Below are 18,554 nucleotides of genomic sequence, written 5' to 3' on the forward strand. Positions count from 1 at the left end.
TTACCTAGAAAATACACTAAAACGTATTTTTCATTATAAATTTATCTCATTTTATACTAAAAACTAGCTTATCTATAAAAAAAACAACATCTGATAAAAACTGTCTTATAAATTACAATTGTTCCCTCCGAAAAGAAGATAATTACATCTTAGCACATATCCATTTGTTATTCTACTCATGCATGTTAAATAGAGACTTAAAATCTATGAGGTCTTGGTTTTCCTGGCTGATTTATTAAGGTTACATCTGTAATTTATAAAATTCAGACAACCCATTCTATGCTCTGGCGGCACTTGGGAAGAGGGCTTTCTCTAATTAACATGCACAATTAGATTAAGATATGGATACTACTAGTATTGTAATTGTTTTCTGTTATGAAAGAACACCCGTCATTTGTTGGCCTCTGTTTATTTACAATTCTAGTGAAATTTTACTTCAGTTCTATTGTATCTTAATATTCTGTACAGACTACAGAAGACGCCTGCACATTGGAGTCAAATGAAGACTATGTCGTGATGAAATACTTGATTCAGTTCCAACGCACTTGCTAGCCGGAGTAATGTCATCATGACCCAAGGCTTCAAACTAGTTAATAAACTTACTAGACGATTAAAAATAAGAACCAGATAATGGGTCTGGAACATAGCTATGTCAAGACTGGCTCGCTATCCACTGTCATGGCCATTTTAGTTTGATTCAATCCAAATAGTAAATTAAATTTACTTAAAGCTATCATATAATTTTATTTTGAAGACATTGTTATTCAGTTTACATTGTTTTTAGTCTGTGATGAGACTTGCTGTGTCAGTGTGCCATGGAAGTTCAGAATGATGTGAATGTGTTTGGAGTGTAGCGTTCAGATTTTGGATGAAAGTTATTTGATACCATTGAATGAGATGTTATCCAAACTGCTGATACCCATTCAAGCTTTCCTTATTCCATATTGAACTTGAAATGGTTTTAAAGATATCTTTGTTGTCGTGTTTGTCATATGGTCAGATATATAGATCATTACTGGGTCAAAATAGTTATCTGAATAATGAACTCTTCCGTAACCTTTGACCTGCATGACGAGCCTTTTATTAGCGTCATGTTTATAACCTTAAGGTCATTCATTCCTGATGCCTTACCTTTTCCAATGCTATTCAAACTAGAAAAAGCTTGCCAATGTTCATTCGTTTACTGTGATCTCAATAAAGTAAACTTAAAGCAATTAAAATTTTCCAGGGATAATAGTCTCATCACCTTTAACATGAGATGTCTTTCTGTTGTTTCAAAAACTTTGATCAATTCACTTGAAGTTGCGTTCCTAAAAATTTTACAAGCTGATGACCTTTTTTCTTTATCTGAGATATTCCTAAAAATAGACTCTCATTGACAGTAAGAATTTTAGTACATTATGTTTAATGAATTTAACATCGATTGTTCCGTTGGGTTATATAGTGAAGCCATTAGTCAGAGTTTGTTTTTAAGTTCCCACTGATTTAAAAGTTGAAAGCTTTTCAAGTTTTATTTGAATCTACAGCAAGAGCTCACACTAATTTGAGTGGAAATACTATTCAGAAGAATGTTTCCTCTGTTCAGTCTTCTTCTTTCTGTTTTTAAGACCTTTGTCTTCCCTGACATGCTGAGATGTCTATGTCCTCAATGGCTTTAACTTTTTCTGTTTATCATGTATCAGAACAAATCAGGATGTAGATTTATGCAAATACTTCCTTGTAAATAGTTGCTGTTTATATTGTTGCACAGTTTTTTCTTTGAGATTTTGTTTTGATAGAATGAACTGGGAATGTGAGGGGGAGAGAGCCTGAACTATATAAAGTATATAAAAACTTTATCAATTTTCTTTTCTATCTTATGCTTAAGCTTACAGGAAACTTAATTCTAAAATCAGTTTTGTTTAATTTTGGTCTTTATTGTCAGAGAATTTTGTGCCAGTTAAAGCTTTGCAGTTATTGATAGTTTTTTATTTTATAACAATGAAAAACAAAATATATTTTGAATTGAGGAGTAACTTTTACAGTTTTTATTTACATCTGTAAAAAAAAAAAAAGTTACAAGTATAGAAAAAAAAAGTTACAACTATAGAAAAAAAAAGTTACAACTATAGAAAAAAAAAGTTACAACTATAGAAAAAAAAAGTTACAACTATATAAAAAAAAAGAAGTTACAACTATAAAAAAAAAAAGTTACAACTATTAAAAAAAAAAAAAAGTTACAACTATAAAAAAAAAAGAAGAAATAGCAGGTGAACTATTTAGTTGCTTCAAAAAAAATGGACTACGTTCTACACCCTTCTGCACTACTGGTTTTTTTTAAATTGGAAAATTGGATAACATAACCACATAGTATATATTTTGTTGATTTAATGTTTTGTTGATGCAATGTTTTGTTATGAATTGTAACAATTCTCTTATTATATAAAGTAAAAATTATTATTTTTTCATCACTTTATGTATATTTATTGAATGAGCTCGTTTTGTTTGAATGTGTGTTTTTAATCAAATGAGTTGCCAGTGTGAAAGTGCATGTTGTATCTCTGGTTTTTCTACATATGAAACACTATTCCGCTTAACTAGGCAATTGCATGGCCATATGGTATAAGCTTTGGGCTGTTTTCAAGAAAGCTAACCCTGCCCTCCAGCAACCCTGCTGTCCTGCCAATGATTTAGGCTTGGACATAATCAACTTTTCTGAAAAAAGTAATTAAACTAATTGGATGCAATGTAATGCTTGAGGTTTTGAAAAATAGAATTTAGTTAAGTTTCTTTCTAGCAGGACTGTCTCATTCATTTTGAGGGAGATGAGTCATTTTGAGAAAGAACATTTGTAAGCAGAAAAGATGAGCAGGAAAAAAGCATCATTTCATGTCATCACTGACACTGTTATAGATTTTAATTGATTTCATTTGATATTTCCATGCCATACCACCCCACCCCCCATCTTATGTGTTGGGTAATATGCCTTGGCATGTATTATTGCTCTGCAAACCTCATAATGCAAGAACGAAATTTAACAACAATTGTTTTTGAGTAGCCACCCTTTGTTTATCTTGAAAATCATTTTGTTTGTAAATATTATGCTGCACTCCTACCCGGGTTATTAATGATGAATGATTAGCATTGCACACTGCGAATTCAGTAAGGAATAGCAATTAGAGCAATTAGCGATTCCCTTTCTGAACGATTTGCTAGTTTTCCCAATCTTGTGTCTGATTACTTGCATCACTCATTCCATGCAATGTTTTACCATCTATGCGCTAGGTACCCCCACCTCCAGTGTTGTCCAGCTGTATATGTAGACTTTGCCATGTTGCCCAGGTGTATATGTTATAATACTTATTGTTGATTTGGTTACTGTTGATGGGCAGCAATAGGTGTTTGAATTGAGTGTTTAGCTATAGAGTTAGCTGTGAATTGAGTGTTTAGTTACAGAGTTAGCTGTGAATTGAGTGTTTAGCTACAGAGTTAGCTTGGAATTGAGTGTTTAGCTACAGAGTTAGCTTGGAATTGAGTGTTTAGCTACAGAGTTAGCTGTGAATTGAGTGTTTAGCTACAGAGTTAGCTTTGAATTGAGTGTTTAGCTACAGCATTAGCTTGGAATTGAGTGTTAAGCTACAGCGTTAGCTTGCAGAGGTAAACAGAATAAACTGTAATGTTAGTCCTAGTTGTAATATTAGTTTTATTGCAATCAGAAAACAAAATATTTTATTTGTTCAAAAAAATAGGTCTATTTGTTTTGTTGGAGTTCCTTAAAAATCTCTTTGAAAATATTCTAAAATGTGATAACCATTTCTATGTCATTTTAATTCAATCCTCAAATGTCTTTTTACATTTTTTTATTTGTACATATAATGCTTTCACATGAAGTTCTGAGATCACAAATGAGGTTGGTCTATGCATGTTGTTTTATAGATATTTACATTATTAGGAGAACAGTAAGTGTTTGGCTGCTAATTAAGTTATAGTGATGTTTTTTTTTTTTTTTTTTTTTTTTTTTAAATAAAGTAGCGATTGAATGTGATACGGTTTAAAATTGAATTCCTTTTTCTTCTGTTGGATTTAAAAAAAAAAGAGACCCAGGCCTATTATTATTGGAGTCAAAATTATACAATTTCTTTTTTCAAAGCTTAAATTTGTACTATGAGATTTGTAGTATGGTTTTCCTCAAAGTAAATAAATAATAAATTTATTAACTAAAAGCAAGTCCAAACCAGAGCTTGCGTTAAATCTGTTTAGTACGGCTGATTGGGAACGTCAAAGTGTCAGCTTGATGGTTCCTAATTCCAACACCTTTGCTGTCCTGCCAGATAGTCTAAGCCAAAATAATCTACATTCTTAAAGGAATGTTCAAAATGTATGCAATGAGAAAGAAAACATTTCAATGTTGCTGACACCAATTTCTGTTCTATGTATTTCATTTTGTGGAAGTAATGAATATCATTAAATGTATTGTTGATGAAAATAATTTTATTTTCGCTGTTGCAATTATAAATATTTCTATGCATCTGTTGAGCTTTTGTTTTGTTTCTAACAGAACACTTTGGCATTCCATTAGATTCTCTCATTCCAAAATATTTGTACATTTCTTTATAAGAGTCCATTCCATCAACTGTTTAGCATTAGAGTCCATTCCATCAACTGTATAGCATTAGAGTCCATTTCATCAACTGTATAGCATCCGGTACTCAGTGGACAAGGTACATTCCCTCAAGCACAAAATATCAAACATGCCAATGAAACATTTTATATTTTATGATCACATAATCTTCAAAAGAAATATTTTCTAATTGATTTACTGAGTACAATTTACAAAATTGTATGTTATTATTATTGCAGTTCTATGTATCATTCTAACCATTTGCCAAACTGTTTTGAACATATTTTTTAAATCATATTTTAGAATGTCATTCAATTTTAAACTGTAATGCTTAAAAATTGAATTAAACTTTGAAACATTGAAAACAGCGTTTGAATTGAAACAATGTATGAACTAGTGAATCTGAGCTAATGGGTACTGACTGGTAAGTAATACAAAACTCTTAAAAAAAACAAAAACAAAACATTCTGCTCTGTTTGTAACATTTACTAAGGACAAAAAGTTTAAGAGCAACATAGTGCACCACAAATGGTCAGAGTAAATAATAATACTGTCAGAATGTGGAAAATAATTTAAAAAAATGACTACTATTATGTCACAGAGACCACTGTCAGATCTTCAAAATTTTTAGGTTGTCTCCTCATCAAGTCTCTTTCTTACTCTTGTTCAGAGAATTAATTTAACCACTTGACAAACTGGGAAATCTGAAACAGGATGACAGTAGTGATTGGTATCTGCTATAACCATCTGACCACTGTCCTAAAATTGTTCAGCCATATAACCATCTGATCACTGTCCTAAAATTATTCAGCCATATAACCATCTGATCACTGTCCTGAAGTTATTCAGCCATATAACCATCTGATCACTGTCCTGAAATTATTCAGCCATATAACCATCTGATCACTGTCCTAAAATTATTCAGCCATATAACCATCTGATCACTGTCCTGAAATTATTCAGCCATATAACCATCTGATCACTGTCCTAAAATTATTCAGCCATATAACCATCTGATCACTGTCCTGAAATTATTCAGCCATATAACCATCTGATCACTGTCCTGAAATTATTCAGCCATATAACCATCTGATCACTGTCCTGAAAATAATTCAGCCATATAACCAGATCCTCGAGTCTCACTATGACTTTTTCTAAGTGAAACAGTACCATGGGGAGGGGGGGGGGGCAACCCTTAAGGACTAGACAGAGGCCTATGAATCCTGGCAAAAGACAGAGAGGAATGGTGAGAGATGGTTTTCAGATTATGTGTGGTGCCTCAACAGACTAAGGGACAGGTGAAGTCTACACAACTAAACTGTTAATAAATTTATATCCAATTCAATTATCAAAGACGGTAGTAACAAAGAAAACTGAATGATAAATTGTTTATTGTTAAACATTGTTTTTATCATTAACAATGTGAAAGCGATGAGACAGAAAATTGAAACAAATAAATTGATAAAATCATTTGCTCTCTTGGTTTCACAAGATACCTGCAGCTCTTTGATCTCTAGTTTTATTGATGCCTAGTTTAATGTAAAATTTTTTTGTTTTTAATTTGGGTACAAACACTTTCTTAAAAACAGCACTGTAAGCAGGGTTCTAGATAGGTCCAAAGTCATAATACATGTTACGATGTCAAGCTACAAATAGTTTAACTAGTATTTAAAGGTCTGACTCCTCCCCCTACAATGCAGAACGCCCTAAACCAGGGGTTCTCAACCTGTGGGTCGCGACCCCCTTGGGAGTCGATTGATGATTTGCCAGGGGTCGCCAAAGACCATCAAAAAAGTTTATTGTTTTTGTATATTCCTCTATTGCTTTGTGTGTATGCAGGGGAGAGGGGGGGTCAGGGCAGAGTGGGGTATTGTAAACAGGGGTCGCCGAGCTTTAAAGGTTGAGAACTGCTGCCCTACACCCATTTCCATACGATTGATTCTCTATAATTCTTATTGCAGGAAAGATTGCAAGACTCATACAAACACTTTAAAGTTCTTTTTACTGGTCTGAAAAAAAACAACAGCTGTTCAAAATGATGTCTACTTGAGACTTACTAAAGAAACCTGGCCAATATAATCTTTCAAACATCTTTTTTTTTTAAGTAACGTCTGTATTTTATGAGATATAATAGGGCTCTCAATTTCTTTCAGAACACATGCATGTAAATAATGTATGTTTGTTAAATATTGAGCATTCAATAAATACTTTGAAAAAATTTGGTACAAAAATAAAATTCAATCAATTATAAAAGAAGACTTGAAACCATTCCAAAAAAAAATTTAAAAAAATCACAAAATCAAAAAGAAAAAGAAATAAATTAAGTATATTTTCAAATCACATGACTTCTTGATCACATTCAGAAATCTGGCCAGCCAGAAAGTTCACTCTTCATCAAATCCATCAAAGAAATACAAATAAATACTTTCTTAACAAACTGTATATAATATAAATAGTAGGTCGTGATAAATATAGTTGAATTAAATAGGAGATTCAATCTAAATATGTACAACTCAGAGTGTAACAAGTTAATGACAACCTTTTTTGGTCCTTTTTTCTATCATACCCTGTTTTGTTTTTCTAAGTAGTATATTGTAACAGTTCATTAATCCAAGAGACTCAATCTGGACAGATGGTATATAAAGTAACATACCAACCAGAAATTGGATAACAACAATTTCAAGACAAAGTGTATTATTCAATCAAAATCTGGGAGGATCTTTCAACTGGCCAACATAATCTTTAAACTGGCAAACATAATCTTTAAAATGGCCAACAATCTTTCAACTGGCCAACGTAATCTTTTAACTGGCCAACAATTTTTCAACTGCCAACATAATCTTTAAACTGCTAACATAATCTTTCAACTGGCCAACATAATCTTTCAACTGCTAACATAATCTTTCAACTGGCCAACATAATCTTTTAACTGGCCAACATAATCTTTCAACTGGCAAACATAATCGTTCAACTGGCAAACATAATCTTTCAACTGCCAACATAATCTTTCAACTGCTAACATAATCTTTCAACTGGCCAACATAATCTTTCAACTGGCCAACATAATCTTTTAACTGGCCAACATAATCTTTCAACTGGCAAACATAATCTTTCAACTGGTCAACATAATCTTTTAACTGGCCAACATAATTTAATCTTTCAACTGGCAACATAATCTTTTAACTGGCCATATAATCTTTCAACTGGCCAAAAATAATCTTTACCTGATCCCAAATAAGGGGGGGACTATTCAAATAAAAACACTTGCTCAAGATAAAGAGCTGCCATATTTATGTCATATAAATTTTCCTCATCTACATCAAAAAAAAAAATTTAAAAAATCTTCATTGTAGCATTGACATATTCATAGGTGAGTGAGTCTATGTGACAAATACAAATTACAAAAGTGTAGATCAAACAAGTTTCACATTTTTTGGAACACAATCACATTTCAATATTAAGCAATAAATGCAAAACAATTCTTTGCAAACACATGAAATAGTGAAACATTCTTACAACACAATTGTTTTTTTTTTACATGCATACATAAACACATGGCAGCAATCTTAGAGTGGAAATCAAGCATTTTAGGGAAGTAGATTATGTGCATCAAGGACAATTGTCTGACTCCATTAACATGTCCTAGTGAAGAGTGTCTTATAAGTTAACATTCAGTACCAGAAAGACTATAGAATATCTGACATGAAAATGAATAGACCCAAGAATACTTTGTTGTACATGGGCAGTACAACAATAAGATACAATGTATGATACTTGAAGTTATTGAGATCAATTTGACTAGACACAATTATCCATTTTCCAGCACTTTTATGTTTCCAAAACAAAATTTCAGTTGCTAATGTAAAGACGTGATAAAAAAAAAAAGCTTTTAGGCAACTCTTGGCTTCACCTTACAATCGTTGCTGCTTGCATGTCGAGTCAGAAGAAGTTGTCAACAATGATGTATACGAGTTTGTGCGAGAATGTTTCCTACTGGGCCGAGTGGCGGATGGCACAAGGAGACAACCAGTGGACAAAGGTGATTCGAAATCTGGACTGTTTTTATTGGTGAAGCGTTGCATATTGCCATTAGACCTTGCCACTCTGTGAGCGAAATTCTGTACCACCCTGGCACTTAAGTGAGCCTGATTGAGCATTAAAAAAAAATTAGTGGTACATTATGAAATTGCAGTCATCACCATATATACATTGTGAAAATATTTTTAAAATGAAATATATTAAGTTTGCATCAGATGTGAAAAATGTATCCAATTCTTAGGTAATAAGATACATCTAAGATATTAAGATACATCTAAGATAATAAGATACATCTAAGATAATAAGATACATCTAAGATAATAAGATAAATCTAAGATAATAATACACACCTAAGGTAATAAGATAAATCTAAGATAATAAGACACACCTAAGATAATAAGATAAATCTAAGATAATAAGACACACCTAAGATAAGATAAATCTAAGATAATAAGACACACCTAAGATAATAAGATACATCTAAGATAATAAGATAAATTTGTCCATTTCCAATATTTATCTCATTCTGTGTTAATGGTAGGTAGAGAATAAAATTTAAAGAATCTAACGAGTTGGTTCTCAGTTGAGGACCATCTCTCATTTAACACCTAAAGATACTTTGTTGAAAGTTTGTAATCCATGTGTTACATTAAGCAGTGTGATTTCATTTTTTAGTAGTCTTCTAGAGTTAACAATGCAAGACAATTGCCTTCCAAAGCGACTTCTGTACGAGGAGTTTTGTGCAGGAAAGCGCTCCCAAGGAGGCCAATACTAGCGCTACAAAGACACTCTGAAAAGCTCCTTCAAGGAACGCGATATCGACATTCCCGGCTGGGAAGCACTAGCTCTCGATCGCTCCTCATGGTGTGAAGCTGTGAGTCTCAAGATTTGAAGCAAGAAAAGTGGCCAGGGCGAAAGAGCGCCGAACCAGCAAAAAGCTGAGAGAAGAAGCAGGTCTATCTGCAACTGACCTAACCCACCCAATCCACATATGCGGCTGGCTTTTTAAAGTGAGGATTGGACTTTAAAGCCATCTTCGAGTCCATAGGAAATGAGAAATGTGCTCATCTTCGACCACAAAGGAGGAGCTATATATATAAATAAAGGTGTTTGACAGGCTTCTAAACTCTAAGCCCCTTAAGGCTTCATTGACCATTAGGCAGCAGTCTTTGACCATTAAACTACTAGAAAAAAGTCATCTTTAACAACTGAGCTATTTACTGTGTAACACAGTTACAGCCCTTTGTGCTTTGCAAATCTGATGCCAGGAACCACTAAACATAATGATTACTGAAAGTTTTTAAAAACAAGCTAGAGACTAGAGATGAATGGAGAGACCTGATTAAACTGAGTCACATGACTCCAACAGTATGTTTATGTAAGAAAGGGATAACATGTTATTTAAAGTAATCCATTGAGTAACCAACAAATCATCATAACCAACTCAAATTCTGCATATATATCTCTATATATGTAACAGTCATCTCTATCACCGCCACTCATTGATCAGAGAACATGAAATGCACCAAGATACCTATGTGTAGTCGCTGAATGAACTCTTTATGTTGTCTGTTGTATTTATGTGTATTTTCTGTTGTGTTGTCTTTATATGTGAAAAGACCTTGTAATCACAACAAATTTCCGTAAGAATCAATAAAGCAGTCTTAGTCTTAACTTCTGGGGCTTTCATTTATCAATCTTATGACTTCAGGAAATTATAAAACAATGACACTGATCTTGAATTATTAAACAATGATGCCAATCTTATGACTTTAGGAAATTATGAAACAATGAAGCCAATCTTATGATTTTTGAAAATTATGAAACAATGATGCCAATCTTATGACTTCAGGAAATTATGAAACAATGATACCAATCTTATGACCTCAGGAAATTATGAAACAATGATGCCAATCTTATAACCTCAGGAAATTATGAAACAATGATACCAATCTTATGACTTCAGAAAATTATGAAACAATGACACTGATCTTGAATTATTAAACAATGATGCTAATCTTATGACTTCAGGAAGTTATCATCAACAACAAGCTTTCATGGGAAGACCACCTTGGAACTATGAAAAAGAAAACAGCCCAGCGACTCTTTTTTCTATACAAACTCAACAGTTTTAAATTAAACAAGAAGATCCTTGAGACATTTTACGTCGCGACTGTACAGAATCTGCTAACATACGGAATAAGTTGTTGGCAAGGCAACGCCTCATCTAAACTGTTGCAACGTCTAGAAAACATCATTAAAAAAGCATCAAAAATTACACTCACAACATTACCACATTTAAAGGAACTTTTTGAACAAACGTGCCTAAGAAAAATCGAAAAATCTTGGAAAACAATGGCCACCCGCTCCATCAGAACTACGCCAGGTCGTCGCGAAGTGGGCGACTGCTGTCAATCAAAACAAGAACGGAGCAGTACAAAAACTCGTTCGTACCTCACTCGGTCAGACTCTATCACCGCCACTCATTGATCAGGGAACATGAAATGCATCAAGATACCTGTGTGTAGTCGCTGAATGAACTCTTTATGTTGTCTGTTGTATTTATGTGTATTTTTCTTTTGTGTTGTCTTTATATGAGAAACGAGTCCTTGTAATCACAACAAATTTCCGTAAGGATCAATAAAGCAGTCTTAGTCTTAGGAAATTATGAAACAATGACACCAATCTTATGACTTCATAAAATTATGAAACAATGACACCAATCTTATGACTTCAGGAAATTATGAAACAATGACACCAATCTTATGACTTCATAAAATTATGAAACAATGATGCCAATCTTATGACTTCAGGAAATTATGAAACAATGATACCTTACCTGCTTATTAAGTTTGCCTCCATTAAGTTTGACTTTACGATGATACAAAATGATGGAGTCCAAGTATGCATACGGCTGACCTTCCAGATAGTACAATCCATTCAGCTCTGTGATTCTATAGTGTCGGATGTAACTGTTCATTCTGTCATGAAGTCATTAAAATGTGTGTTTAAAGAAGATTATATTTATACTGGTTCTACACTCACTCATCTCAACAGGAACATCTACTCTCAACTTTTACTTACTTTCTTGTTTATTACTTCCCTTATAATAAAATGGCCTCAAAGGCATTTTTATTAAGATAAATTCTTAAATGGCTAGCAATTTTGATATGAAACTCTGGATATTACAAAAGTCTTCAGTAGGACATAAAGAACTTGTAAAATACTTTTAAAACAAAGAAGCAAGTAATTGGGTAACATTTTGTAGCGTCATACAGACATATCAATTCTTAAAAATGAATAACTACGAAATTTTTAGAACATCTATTCAAAGCAAATTGATCACATGCCGAGATTAAGACTATTGTGAAAATGATGAAAAAAAAATCCTATTTGATGTCACTACCTCTACATATCAAAAGTCATCTCCCATGATCTGTGCAGTAAGCAGAACTAAAGGACCAAGAACTAATGTCATACTAATTTCCTGTCTCATCTTTTGATGAAATAAGCTGATAAAATTGAGACAGAGAAAATTATTTTAAATGACTTAAAAAAAAATCCTTTCAAGGCATAGGTTAATGAAGCATAACTTAATATCATCTTTTTGCTTTAGCTATTGGTATCTTGAGCCATCAAAATAACAGCTGACAAGCTGTATGAAATCAGGAACATCATTACATAATAAATAAAAAAAAAGTAAGCTCCACCCTAGCGTTGGCTTGACATTCTACTAAGCTATGTTATCCCTGTCCAAGGCAAGACAGATTTCTACTAATGACTGCAAATAAATCAGATACCTGACAGATAGCATGATTCTCTCACTGTCATGGTCAATACTAATGACTGCAAATAAATCAGATACCTGACAGATAGCATGATTCTCTCACTGTCATGGTCAATATACAGCAAATAGTCCCCCTCATCTGAGCTCAGTAGGACCTGCTCTGCATCACTTTTGCTAAACAGAAATGGGTGCAACCTGAGGAGGAAAATACACAGATGCATCACAGAGAAAAACACAGATTTACATTACATTGTCATACAAATGACAATAATTCTAATTAACATGAAAAACTTTAAAAACACACTTAGGAAGAAATATTTTTTTTAACAAGTGTAGTATTAAACAATATAAAATTGGATGAATCTTATCTTATAAAATACAGATGTTACTTCAAAAAAGATGATTACATCCTATGTTTGTTCCTGGGTCAATCTAGTCATGCATGTTCTGCCAAGTCACTGGTTTTCCTGGCCGGGTCAGGCAACTAATTCCATGCTCTAATAGCACAAGAGAAGAAGGAGCATTTGTATAAGTTTATCCTAGCATATGGAATGAGGAATGTGCCTTTATCCTTGTGAATAGAAGTTATCTGTAGGATTGTGGGGAAACACAAATTAGTTCCAAACACTTCTTATGAAACAAATTAGTTCCAAACACTTCTTATGAAACAAATTAGTTCCAAACACTTCTTATGAAACAAATTAGTTCCAAACACTTCTTATGAAACAAATTAGTTCCAAACACTTCTTATGAAACAAATTAGTTCCAAACACTTCTTATGAAACAAATTAGTTCCAAACACTTCTTATGAAACAAATTAGTTCCAAACCCTTCTTCCTTGTTCTCATTATTACGTTGGAGATTCAGAAGACTAGACCAAGTAACAATATACTGCACTGCAGTTTCCATATAGGTTTTGTTTCTATAGGAGTGTTATGGGCCATTGTCTTGTTTGGGCCTCTTGATAAAGAATGCAGCTTTGAAGGACATGGTCAGCATTTTCTGGTGACACCCTAGTCCCAGTTTTTAGCTTCCAGAACATGTGATGTCTCATTCTGTTGTGTCTAGTTCTGAGGTACAAAAGTAGACTTTGGTCATGTTGGGATAGTTTAAAATAGGCATTGTCTTGCTTGTGATTTGGATGAGAGCTTGCATGTCCATTTCTGGTTTATTCTATTCACTATTCTGGATAGAGTGCAATGTTCAATTGTGTGTTTGTTCTCCCACACTTGGCAAGTGTCTCATTTCAAAATACTTAATAAAGACCAAAGAAAAACATTGTAGTTGGCTGGGAGTGAGGGGGTTATTTTTGTTTAGAAATGTCTAAGACTATTATATATTTGTCAAATTTTCTATTATATCACTTTCATGTTGACGATGAATGCCATGTATGTTAAGGAGATATATTTAAGTCTTGCTACATGTAAATCTTTTGATGTTTGCTTTAATTTGAAATAGTTTAACCCATTTCCATAGACCTAGACACAATTTTAAAATTACCAATCATTCATATAAACTTTTAAAACATTATTGTGGACTTCCATTGTGACTTGAAAGGTAATGAAGTAGGGGTACTTTGGATCTAGTATCCAGGGAGTTGTGTGGCTTGAACAATAACTTCTATTCTTACTTTCATATATTTAAGTTGGACTTCAGCAACAGAAAAATCTCAACATATACACCTCAAGCTAAAATACAAGTTACAACTGTGACGAACTGAACGAGCGATTGTATTCATAAGTTGATGAATTCATAGGAAATGACGATCACACTTGCCGGGGATTATATTATCAATACTTGACAATTCAATGAAATGAAGAAAGAAACATCTCTCTGTATTTTCTTCAAACTTCTTTAATAACTTCTTCAACTTTCACATCAAATTAACTTCTTAATTCAATAACAACTTGACACTTCATAAATAAAACTTAAAGATACATAAAACTTCACTTAGTATAACTTCAACTTCAACTACTAAAACTTTACTTAATGGACCCGCTAATATCACAAAATTTATTACTAATCAAGAATTGAGCGAGGACCATCGCTCTACAAGAACTACTACTATGCGAGGACCGAGCGAGGACCCCGTCTAACTGACTTTCCCCTTATTTATACTTTCTTTGATCGTACGTTCCAGAATCATGGAACCTTCTCAGATAATTATTTTAGTAACTTTGACCTTCTAGAAGCTGACGTGTGCTATTTTTTTCCTTAACCCCTTTCTTTGATTGGATACCTAAAATTAACTTGTTTACGCTGGACACTTGCACTGGTTTGAACTCGAGCTTCTAGAAACTGGTCGAAATAGGTCACAGACTCGACTCGTGACATTACCCCCTTGCCTTTTTAGCATTTTGTATGCAATATAAAATGCGTAAAATAACATTATTTCTATTATAATATATGCACACAAAAATCTAAAAGAATTGTTCCTATAAAGTACAAAACTGATAATTCAAATAATTGTTGCATTACATTTACATTATTCAAAATTCAAAATATTGTACATATTCAGCATATATAATTAATATTATAGAAAATACATCTTAGTTCCATACATCACATGATATTTGAGCATGAACTTTCTAACTTTTGTAACTCAAGAAGATATCAAAATTATACAACTTCACAATACTGAAAAAATACATGTCAGCTCATCATATCACTTGCTAATACAGAATATCTGAATATTAACTTATTTTCCACCATTTGTAATAAAAAATAATACTATGCTAAGTTACTAATTTCTAAAATTCTTATAACAACAGTACTAATGTAAATATACTAAGTAATAAACAATTGCATGACATAAGTATTAAAATAAATCTTGACACAGCCGTAGAGTCTTGATATATGTGCAACTTTCTTCTTTCCCGGTACTTGAAACAATTCTAGTCTATCCGTACATTTCTTCTTTCTTGGTTCTTTATAGTTCAAAATACGTTTAACAATATTGTCATGTGTTTTCAGAGAGTTTTGTTCAACTCTGCTGTTGAAAAATGTCACTTTTGGTTTCAACACAAACTTTCTTAGTTTAGCTACAAATGTACTTTGTTTCAAATGGTACAAAATGTCTCTCAGTTCATGAATACGTTTCATTCTAGCTTTAGTTTTAAGAAACATACAACTATTGTCCTTACAATATTCTTTGCTTTTCATATGTTCAAACAAGAACTGTCCAAAATCGACACTAAATCTTTCTTTTAGTGGCAGTTTACGTTGTAAAACGATTGAAGTAGAAAACATTGAGTTCGAATGTTCATGTATGCATTGCACTAATAAATCAGTTAAGTCTTTCTGCAGTAAATCTCTATTGTGCAAAGTTAGAGAATAAACATTTGAGTTGGCAAGTATGTCAGTTTTGAAGTTAATCACATTGTCTATAAATGTTGATATGTCAGGAACATCATGAAATATCTCAGAATATCCTTCACTTACATTCAATATGTCTTTCATACTTTTCATCTTTAAATGATCTATGTCAATGTCTTTGAGAGATTCAATTTGTTTTGATGGCGTTGGTAATAGTTCATTTATATTGTCTTCATTTTCCTCTTGAATTGTTTCTAAGCATGTAACATTGTCTTCTAGTTCTTTTGATAAGTTTTCTTTATCTGTATCCTCGTTGTATTTTTCAAGCATATGAACATGAAACACTTTGACATATTTGTTAATGTTGATTTCATAAGTTACGTTTGAAATCTTTCTGATGATAGTAAATGGACCTTGCCATGTATAAATCAGCTTGTTTCTCATGTCAGGTAACCATAACTTCACTTTGTCTCCTTGTTTAAAGTCTCTGAGCTTTCTGTATTCATTTAATGCTCTTTCATTTTCAATGTTGACTTTAGTTTCATGAGTTTTTTCACATGGCTCTATAACTGTAATATTTGTATCAACTTTCATATTCTGCTCATGAACTTGGTTTCTCTTAGAATTGTTCATTTGACAAACTTGACATTGACTTACATGTTTCTTAACATCTTTTGTAATGCTCGGCCAATAAAATTTGTCAAGAATTCTTTTCTTTGTCCTCGTCACACTCGCTAATTTGGTATGTAGAAAATTGTGATTCTTTTCAATGATGTCTTGTGTATATTTCAGTGGTAAAATGATTTGTTCAACAAACTCATAGGTATCATAATTAACACTTTTCTTCACAAGTATTCCTTCTTTGAAATAAGGTACATTAAGTCCTGGCTGTTTTACAATTGTTTGTGCCTTCTTGTACATTCTTGCCAAAGTTGTATCTTTCTTCTGGTCAGATTTAAATTCTTCATTATTAAATAGTTGAAATTCAGTAGTATTCTTGTTGTACTCATAAACAATGTAAGGTCCTTCAGTAATGTTTGTTTCTTTTTCTTCAGTTTCATTTCTTTCTGTTTCTTTTATGTCTTTAAGTTTTCTTTCTTCTTCTTCTTGTATTTCTTTAAGTTTCCTTTCTTCTTCTTCTTTTCTTGCTTTAAGTTTTCTGTCTTCTTCTTCTTGTATTTCTTTAAGTTTCCTTTCTTCTTCTTCTTTTCTTTCTTTAAGTTTTCTTTCTTCTTCTTCTTTTCTTTCTTTAAGTTTTCTTTCTTCTTCTTTTTTTTCTTCTTTGCGTTTCTTCTCTTTGTCCTCTTTGTCTTCTTGTCTTCTTTTGTCTTCTCTAATCATTTTTCTTTCTTCTGCCTCATTTTCTTGTCTTCTTTTTTCTTCTCTAATCCTTTTTCTTTCTTCTGCCTCTTTGTCTTCTTGTCTTCTTTTTTCTTCTCTAATCCTTTTTATTTCTTCTGCCTCTTTGTCTTCTTGTCTTCTTTTTTCTTCTCTAATTCTTTTTCTTTCTTCTGCTTCTTTGTCTTCTTTACATCTTCTTTCTTCTATCTCTTTGTCTTCTTTACGTCTTCTTTCTTCTGCCTCTTCGTCTTCTTTACGTCTTTGTATCTCGTAATTTACTTTTTGAGTGCACCATTCCTCCATTCTTTCTTGTGGCATGTTACCGTAAGCGGCTACTTTGATGTATGCTTTCCACAGGTACGAGACTAAAGCCATCGTAATAACTTAATAACTTTTCTATTTATAAGTACTGCCTACACTAGCGATGACCGACACCTGTCCACAGGTGAGAGGTTAACTATGGCTGACCTAGTTAAATATCGATCGGTGTCTCCTCTTGAGGAATGCAAGTGGTCAGTATTTGTAAACAAACTAGTGTACAACTAGCTTTAGTAACGTTGCCTTCACAACTTAGTAGATATAGCTTTCACAGCTTACTAAATGTAGCTTTCACAGCTTAGTAAATGTAGCTTTCACAGCTTAGTAAATATAGCTTTCACAGCTTAGTAAATGTAGCTTTCACAGCTTAGTAAATATAAAATGTAAGGTACTGACCTTAAAACAGATGATCTGTCTTGCAGGACGTCCTCGAGATCTTTGTCAAATATTATGTAACCTGTTGACTGGAAGTTTCAATCATAAAATACTTTTCGTAGCAATGAATGTACGTCTTGTTGAAGTTTTCTGAAAGAGGCTTTTCTTGTAATGCTTAGTTGAGGCTTTGTCGTTAAGAGATGCTATGATTTATTTGTTAGAGGCTTTTCCTTTTAAATTCGTAGTACTTGCTAGAATGTGCCGACTTTATTCTTTGAAAATGCAGTATGTGATGCTTGTCTTCGTCGGTGCCTTTATTTATAGATGCCTTTTTTCGTCAGGAGGTGCCAATATATGTGACGTATGTATTCTTCGATGTCGCCTTTATTTATCGGAGGTGCCATAAATGTGACGAACTGAACGAGCGATTGTATTCATAAGTTGATGAATTCATAGGAAATGACGATCACACTTGCCGGGGATTATATTATCAATACTTGACAATTCAATGAAATGAAGAAAGAAACATCTCTCTGTATTTTCTTCAAACTTCTTTAATAACTTCTTCAACTTTCACATCAAATTAACTTCTTAATTCAATAACAACTTGACACTTCATAAATAAAACTTAAAGATACATAAAACTTCACTTAGTATAACTTCAACTTCAACTACTAAAACTTTACTTAATGGACCCGCTAATATCACAAAATTTATTACTAATCAAGAATTGAGCGAGGACCATCGCTCTACAAGAACTACTACTATGCGAGGACCGAG

General features: G+C 32.8%; 2 protein-coding genes across 4 annotated transcripts in view; one reads left to right on the top strand and one right to left on the bottom strand.

Moving 5' to 3' along the window:
- LOC106057857 (myelin regulatory factor-like) overlaps positions 1-4,965 on the top strand; it is a 114,115-nt gene extending 109,150 nt beyond the window's left edge. For both annotated transcript variants that reach the window (XM_056045215.1, XM_056045217.1), the window contains one exon: positions 469-4,965. In XM_056045215.1, coding sequence (XP_055901190.1) covers positions 469-552 — 84 coding nt within the window. In that variant the 3' untranslated portion in view covers positions 553-4,965. The remainder of the gene's footprint in view (positions 1-468) is intronic.
- The window catches only part of LOC106057856 (uncharacterized), a 43,551-nt gene continuing 29,618 nt past the window's right edge, over positions 4,622-18,554 (bottom strand). For both annotated transcript variants that reach the window (XM_013215183.2, XM_013215184.2), the window contains exons 3-5: positions 12,504-12,620; positions 11,478-11,619; positions 4,622-8,745 (exon numbers count right to left, since the gene is read on the bottom strand). In XM_013215183.2, the coding sequence (XP_013070637.2) occupies positions 8,512-8,745; positions 11,478-11,619; positions 12,504-12,620 (493 nt within the window). In that variant the 3' untranslated portion in view covers positions 4,622-8,511. The remainder of the gene's footprint in view (positions 8,746-11,477; positions 11,620-12,503; positions 12,621-18,554) is intronic.

Source organism: Biomphalaria glabrata, chromosome 10 (genome assembly GCF_947242115.1).
Source record: "Biomphalaria glabrata chromosome 10, xgBioGlab47.1, whole genome shotgun sequence".
Lineage (NCBI taxonomy): Eukaryota > Metazoa > Mollusca > Gastropoda > Planorbidae > Biomphalaria > Biomphalaria glabrata.